This window comes from Salvia miltiorrhiza, chromosome 8 (genome assembly GCF_028751815.1).
Source record: "Salvia miltiorrhiza cultivar Shanhuang (shh) chromosome 8, IMPLAD_Smil_shh, whole genome shotgun sequence".
NCBI lineage: Eukaryota > Viridiplantae > Streptophyta > Magnoliopsida > Lamiales > Lamiaceae > Salvia > Salvia miltiorrhiza.
This window is the reverse complement of record NC_080394.1, coordinates 49,252,125-49,260,397: the sequence shown is the minus strand read 5'-3', so window position 1 is coordinate 49,260,397 and position 8,273 is coordinate 49,252,125. Positions and strand designations below refer to the sequence as shown.

Genomic DNA, 8,273 nt, shown 5'->3' with positions numbered 1-8,273 from the left:
CAGAGCGAACTAGTCAGACCAGAGGGGGGGAGTAGCTGATGAGGAGTAATATGTGCAGAGCAGAGAAGTGGTCTCAGCCAGAGGAACGGGCTTGACAGAGGAGCGGGCCTCAGCAGAGAAGTCAGAAGGATGAGCCTTATCAGAGGAACGGTTTGCACCAGAGAAGTCATTCTCGCCAAAGAAATGGCCTTCGCCAGGGAAATCACCAGAGGAGCGGGAAAATCTCCCGCCTAAGGGCAATTTTACTATTATGCCCCTGACCACGCAAGACGCATGCTCCAGCGATGAAGTTACTATTTTATCCTTTACGTGTAACCTATAAATAGCTACCAATGTGAACCTTGTAAACTTACGCTTACTTTTACTACGGCAACAATCTTTCCTCGTGCTTTCAGCAATCTAGCAATCTTCTCTCACTTTTACGATCAATCTCTAGGTAAAATCCACAATTCACCGATAATTCACCAAACAAACGATCATCGTTCATTTATGCTTTACCAGAATGATTCCCCATCAAGCTTGAAGCACTCCAAAGGCACGTTCGACATCCTTCCGTACCGATTCTTTCATCTTTTTTAACCTCGTCTCCTTTAGATTGGTCGCTATCGGTGGACTCTTGACGAAGTAACGCCACTCCAGATATATGTCATCGCACAAGTAGTAGCCCATTTGGTAGTAGTGTCGGTTGGCCTCAGAGATCACCGGCGTCGTCGTTCCATCCAACACGTCGGAGAACACAGGCGACTGGTTCAAAACGTTGATGTCGTTGTTCGAACCGGCGACATTTAAGAAGGCATGCAAAATCCACAAATCGTGGGATGCAACGGCCTCCAAGATCAAGGTGGGCTCCCCTTGATCACCGCGTGTATATGCGTCATGCCACGCCTTTGGACAATTCTTCCACGCTCAATGCATACAATCAAGACTTTCGAGCATCCCGGGAAATTTGTGTCATGCCTCGTGCATCTGAAGAAGGAGTTAGACGTCCTCCGGCGTTGGACGGCGAAGATAATTGGCTCTGAAGCCTGGATGACAGCCTTGCAGAATCTCTTGAGGCATAGATGCCCCGTCATGTCGACGACCTTGAGATACTCGTCGAAAGTATCCGCACTGACGCCGGTGGCTAATTGGTGGATAGCCACCGTGCATTTCTACAAAGGCGTGAGAGAGTCCCGACCTCATGCATCGTGGCTCATCTAGAAGTAAATATCTTCACCTTGCACAACATCGACGATGCGCAAGAACAACTTCTTCTGCATCCAAAAACAATGTCGGGAAAATGTAGGTTCATACGTCGGATTGTCGTTGAAATAGTCTTGCATAAGACGTAAATGGACAGCCTCATGATCACGGTAGACGTATTGCCGGTGATGAACAACATGTTCCGGCTCCGGTTGGGAATACATTTGAACAATCAATTGTTTCTGCAACTGGATCTCATTGATGATCTCTTGTGCTACCCCGTCGGACGAAGACGACGAAGTATCATCGGACCATTCGACCATTTTTAGAGGAAGTGAATATGAAAATGTAGTAGAGAAAGAGATGAAAATTAAAGGAGAAAATTATTTGTGTGTGTGAATGAAGAAATGAGGGAGAGGTATTTATAGAAAGAAAAATAAAAAAAAAAATAAAAAAATAAAAAGAAAAAGGTGAAGAAACGGCTAGAAAGCCACTGGAATTTTAAAAAAAAAGGAAAATTCGCCTATATAGCCATTAGTTCCGAATTAATTTTTTTTTTAATAAGCGCGTGTCCGCACGCGCCTTGAATAACCAAGATCAGGCCTTACCCGATAAATCGGGTAAGCCTCGAGTTCATGGAGGCCACAGTGGTGGACACAATCTGTGGGTGACTCGAGTGGCGCAGATCGAGTCACCCACGCCACTCGAGTCACCTACTGTGGGTGCTCTAAGCACCTATGCATTGGAGGGGAGGAGGTGCTTAAGGTGAGGACCACTATTTAAGCACCTCCCATTGGATATGCTCTAAAAGGTTAAAAGTAAGCAAGCTTTTAAAAGGAAAATCTCTCTCTCTCTCTTACAAGTTTCAAGTGTAAGAAAAAGAAAAATCAAATACTAAACTATACTCTATGCATTTCGTAAGAGAGTATCATATATGAGATGATATGAATTTTAAGAACATATTAATAATGTGTTGTGTGAAAATGAGTGATTGTGATTGAATTATTGTGAGATTATGTAAAATTGAGTGATTATGATTAAAAAAAAGTGATATTATGTCCCAAAATGAAAGTAATACTTTTTTATGAGACAAATAAAAATAAAAAATGTGATATTTCTTATTAAACGGAAAAATATTATATTTGAACTAGGAAGACAATAATTTCAAAACAACTCACTTCACTAAAATCACAATAAATTTCATCGAATGTATATTAGCACCGGGTACACGATCGAGTACGTTTACAATGGAAAATAAATTTAAAGTACAAATCTGTACTAAGAAAAATAAAAGAATTAGAAAATAACAACAAGAAAAACTAAAACTGATTACAAACTATTAAAACAAATAAGAAATGATGTCAAACAAACCAGAAATGATGCCGAGTCGAGATGGAACTCTTCCCGCAAAAAGAATTTCGTCCCGGTAGTGCTCTCGGTGTAGGTGATTCTTCTCCAAAACAACAACATCTTGACGAATGTAGCATCACAATTCCAACGAGTTCTGGCGAACTAAACAGGATCGAGAAATTGAGGCTAACGTGTGTGTGCGCGAGGCCATGGCCTTCATCAAGCCCACAAGTTATTACCTCCATGAGCATTGCTATTCTTATACATGAAAACACTTTTCAAGTGTTATTTCCTTACACAACATTCAAACTTTGATATACAATATCTCACTAACCGAAAATCGATTTTAAAACTTCAAGTATACCACGTTTATTTACTCGAGACGTAGATTAATATCCAATAATTATTCAATTAAATAATGAATATTTAATTAAATAATTAAAACCAATATTTCTAACAAGGGGTTATTGCCAGAAAATACATATACTTTGTCAATTTTCTGGTTTATATCATGACCTTATAATTTGGCCAGAAAATACATCAATTTTCAATTTAATTGCAATTATAACATGACTTTATAGTCTGCCCAGAAAATACACAAAGTTTCAATTTATTCTCAATTATAACATGACCTTATTTAGATTTATTTTCATCATAGATGTATTAATATTTATTGTATTTATATTAAATTTGTTATGTATAAAATATTTTTAATTGATTGATTAATTTTTATAAAAGTTAAGTTAGATGATTAATTATTTCATAATAATTATATATATATATATATATATGTGTGTGTGTGTGTGTGTGTGTGTGTATTTTTAAGCCATCAATATAATATCTTGTTATATATATATATATATATATATATATATATATATATATCTACATTTTCAACACACAAATATATATATATATATATATATATATAAATTTAATTTTAATATTCTATTAATATATTATATATATAATAAGTATTTATTTATTTAAATTATGAAATTATAAAGTATTAGGACCAATAAAAAATTACGTACGTATATAATAGAAACTATGTTAAAAAGTAAATAATATTATATATTATTTACATATAGATGTATATTTATCAAATATATATGTATTTATATATAGTATATTGTGAGATGAAAAGAAAATTAAAAATATTTAATGTATTAAATTTGGTATTATTATACTAAATTAATTACAAGGTCATGTTATAATTGAGAATAAATTGAAACTTGGAGTATTTTCTGGCCAGACTATAAAGTCATGTTATAATTGCAATTAAATTGAAAATTGATGTATTTTCTGGCCAAATTATAAAGTCATGATATAAACCAGAAAATTGACAAAGTATATGTATTTTCTGGCAATAACCCCTTTCTAACAATATATACATCTCAGTTCAGTTATGATTTTGCATTCACGAGAAACAAATCTAATGGAATCCAAAATTCCGAGATTTCAGAGGCAAAAATCTTTATTCAATTCCAGAGACCCTTGTCCGAATACAAAAATTCAGGAAATATTAGAGAACGAAATATAATTATGACGCCGATAATCAGATTTTGAAATTAATAAGTGCAGTAAAAAAAAAGCTCTAAATTATAAATGTGGTAAAAGTCACAAGTCATAACCCCCATCTTCTTCAATCGGCAGAGCTCCCTTTTTGTTCCAGATTTGATCTTCAATTTTGTGCATAATTTGAAGGAGGGCCGAAATTTGAAGCAGATATGCACTCCTTCGCCTACAGAGCTAATGCTCTGCTAACGTTCGCCATCACCATTCTTGCGCTAATGTGCGCCATGGCCTCTGTCTCCGACAACTTCAATTCGCCGTCGCCGACCTCTGAAGTTCAGGTAAACTTTGAATTTTGACTGTCTGTGTGTTTTGATTAGTTGATTGGATTTTGTTTTTGGCCCTGATTTTGTTTTTATCTGTGCGGGTTTTAGGTGTCGCATATCAATTGGTTCCAGAAGAAACCGGACGGTGATGATGAGGTAATTCTTTCGTTCCGGGGTGTTAATGTGTAGATTTGTGCGATTAGAGATTGAAGGAATGATTATCGCTTTTTTGGGGGGAGTCTTGTTTTTACCGGCAGTAATGCGTGGACTGACCTATCTGCAAATCGAGAACTGTTAGTTGAATTATTTGTTGCTCGAATTTGAAATTTAGGCTTTTGTTATTTCCAAAATGTTTCATTTTTTGCATATATAAAAAAAAAAGTTCTAGCTTTTTCAAGTGGATCATGCAATTGTAGCCTATTGTCAGCCTATAATTCCACATACAGGGCCCTTTTCATGTGTTATCTTGTCACTGATGTCGGATGCTCGTGTATCACGGGGGAATTACTGGTACGCAGTATTTTTCATTGCCGCTGGCAAAGCTACTCTGTGAAGGAGATCTTATTATGTGAAAAAGTTTTAAAATTAATGGGTCCTAAAGATGTAATCTAGTCGTTATGAAAAACCTGTTCAGAGAGTCTAGATGCATGTATCTTGAAATGAAAGGGACTAAACAGGGCCTTCTTTTCTCAATGACTCTTGGATCAACCTTTTAAGACTAACTAGCTTCCCAGGAAGCCGGGGACTCACTTATACATTCTTTAACTGTCAAAAATCTATTGCGCAAACATGTAGATGAATCCTAAATGCTGGTGATTCAACACTGTTTTGGTGTCAATGTATTGTTATTTTCTATATCTGTAGTTGCTTTTACTTTACATAAGGTTTATAGATGCTCCTGTTCCTTCCTGTATATGTTTGGCTTGATCTACAATAATTCATTACAGAAACTTGATTATCATAGTGGGTAACATCAATAAAAGCTCTGGCACAAGTCTTCCAATAATGTCAGTATAATGGATCCATCATCCTAAAGTGTTAGTCGCTATTTTGTACAAGGGAATAGCCATCTCTCATATTTGTTAGGACCAGTCAAAGTGAAAATGACGCATCAAGTATCCTATATCTCTCAGTCTTGGTGGAGCAGGTTGCTACTTAATTATATATAGTGTCATAGTGGGAGCAATTTTCTCCACAAGTCTTCTAAACCCTATCACATGTCAGAATTTTTTGATGTATAAATACTGTCTAATGTCAATTAGTACAAATAAGGCATAATAGTGGTAATTTCCACTCCCTCTGTCCCTAATATGATTTTCTACATTTTAAGCATGTATTTTTAGGTGGAAGTTGAGAAAGCAGTTTTAGTTTGTTTAGGTTTTCAACCTGAAATCGGATTCTGATAAAAGTGAAATTATACACTATTTTACATATTACTTGCATAAACATCCAAACCATGATACATTTTAGATATCTTATAATTTCTATAATGATTGTACCTTGTGATGCAAGAGATAACCAATTTTTGCTGGTTTAAACTTCAGGAGTAATCTTGAGATTTACCTCTTTGTAGTGCCTATGTCTTCCATTTCTTCCTCTTCTTCTTCCCCTCAATGCTTTGTAATCATCTGATTGGTGCTCGGAGTTTCTAATGGTCTTAATCTTCTCCAATTTGTCTTCTCGTGTTTCATGGTTTCAAATGGATTGTGATAGTATTCCAAGCTTTGTTAATAAGATGCCAGTAATGTCTAATGATGCATATGCATTATTATATATTAAAAGAGAACTCGGTTTGTCTGCTAGTTGAGATTTGAAGAAGGCCTACTTTTCTGCTTGATGAATGTGTTTCATCTTCACAGTTGTCCTCTCTATGTGTTGTTTCCCGTTTGTGGACTATCCTTGTAGCTTCCCTACATTGAACATTACATGAACCTAAACAATGGGAATGATATAGTATTCAAATTTTTTGGCTCTCCTCTTCCAGCTACCTGCCGTTGGCACCACCTCTATTCAGGGAGGGAATATGTGGACTAGCATTGATCTGATGATCTATGATTTGATAAACAAGTGCATTGTTTTATGCACTGTGCTAATAATAGAAATTAAAATTGTCTTAGTTTCTTGGTTTCATTTTGAGAAACAATTAAAGAGTTGGTGGCTTACATTTTTGTTTAATGAGGATTTCAACATTATGCAGGTTAGCCTGACACTGAATATATCTGCAAACTTAGAGTCATTGTTTACATGGAACACAAAGCAGGTTTGTCCATATTCGCTATATTATACTTTGACTCTGACTAGCCTCCTATTTTTGGTACTTCTAGTTGGGAGGATATCCTTCTAATATCTGTAACCTGTGAGCTTTGATTGATTTGTATCTTATTTTGTGTCTTCTGTATATCCTGAAGGTTGGTTTAACCTTACCATTTTATCGTGTATTCATTCGCACATTTCAGTTGGTATTACACTTTTTCTGCATAATCTATGCATAATCTACACTGTTGCTCGATTATGGGCTATGCAAATTTACTAGAGCCTGAGGACTGCCTAGGCTTCTCCAATTATTGTTACTTCAAACTTGTTCCCATATAATGTTTTCTCTGCATCTCTCTTCTTCATAGGTTCAAATTTTCCAAGCTAGGGAAAGATAGAAGAACACAGTGCTATGTGCTAGCTCCTTAATTTAGGCATAATTTATTGTAATTTACTACTGAATTTCCAACTACTTGTTGCTGTTAAAGTTAATTCAGAATTGACGAACTATTCGTCTTGGTTTCTGTAGGTCTTTGTATTCTTAGCTGCTGAATATGAAACCCCCAAAAATGCGCTAAACCAGGTAAGCGAGTGAGGCTGTTGTTTAGCTGGCTTTTATTTTATGATCAATTTGTGTTATAAGATATAGTTGTCATAGTTTGATGGCATTTAGGAAGTCTTGTATGTTGCTTCAGGTTACCTTTTCAATTACTTGAGTTGCTTGTTTCATTGGTAGTACATGTTTCCCTCGAGTCTTGGCCTTGATCGCTTGCGCAAGATCACATTTTTTATTTCAATTTATTTTCTCTGCGGTGACGAGGATATGTATCTTTTGTTTTGTAGGTCTCTTTATGGGATGGTATTATTCCTTCCAAAGAGCACGCGAAATTTTGGATTCACACTACTAACACCAAGTATCGTTTCATCGATCAAGTGAGTTCATCTCCGTTACTTTTGGGTTATTTAGGTTTAGCCTATTTTAAGATTAACCAGAATTTGTTCCCTTTTTTTTATATAGGGAAGCAATCTACGAGGTAAAAAGTTCAACTTGACATTGCATTGGCATGTTATGCCGAAGACCGGCAAGATGTTTGCCGACAAAATAGTGATGAGCGGCTTCCGCTTGCCGGAGGCCTACAGATGATCAAATTGGCATATCTGCTCTAACTTTAGCCTTTGGAGAAGAAGATGAGAAATGGAGTTTACATTCGAAAAAGTACATTTTGTGGATTTTTTTCACTACTTATAGAACTTGTAATTTAAGAGTTCCAAATTTTCGTTTCAAAAAAAAAAAAAGATTTCAAATTTTGTTTTTAACTTTGTCAAGGTTGATATACATTTATTTGAGACCCTGAAAGGTGATTGGCTAAGTTGGTGCATGAGTTTCGCTTAAAATGTACTCCCTTCCCTTCGTCTCATTAGTAATTTTTCAATTCGTCTCATTAGTAATTTTTCAATTATTATATTGAAACGCCTCATTAGTAATATATTGTATTTTCTTTTTTAATAAAAATTTAATCATTTCAAATGTTACTTTTTCTGTTCACGAAATATTGTTTTAATTTATCATTTGGATCCGTACATAAAAATTGTTTTAATCTATTTTTAATAAATTTAGGGAATTTTTTTTTTTCACTCACTAACATG

General features: G+C 35.3%; 1 protein-coding gene across 1 annotated transcript; it reads left to right on the top strand.

Moving 5' to 3' along the window:
- The first annotated feature begins 3,953 nt into the window (after positions 1–3,953).
- On the top strand, positions 3,954–8,005 carry LOC130996959 (signal peptidase complex subunit 3B-like). The gene is made up of 6 exons (XM_057922252.1): positions 3,954–4,388; positions 4,482–4,529; positions 6,571–6,633; positions 7,156–7,209; positions 7,470–7,559; positions 7,645–8,005. The coding sequence occupies exons 1-6, from the start codon at positions 4,263–4,265 to the stop codon at positions 7,768–7,770; spliced, it is 507 nt and encodes a 168-aa protein (XP_057778235.1). The 5' UTR covers positions 3,954–4,262; the 3' UTR covers positions 7,771–8,005.
- Positions 8,006–8,273: the final 268 nt, after the last annotated feature.

Coding starts and splice junctions, on each gene's coding strand:
- LOC130996959 (XM_057922252.1), top strand. CDS start 4,263: ATGCACTCCTTCGCCTACAGAGCTAATGCTCTGCTAACGTTCGCCATC. Junction 4,530..6,570: donor AACCGGACGGTGATGATGAG/GTAATTCTTTCG, acceptor AACATTATGCAG/GTTAGCCTGACACTGAATAT. Junction 7,210..7,469: donor CCAAAAATGCGCTAAACCAG/GTAAGCGAGTGA, acceptor TTTGTTTTGTAG/GTCTCTTTATGGGATGGTAT.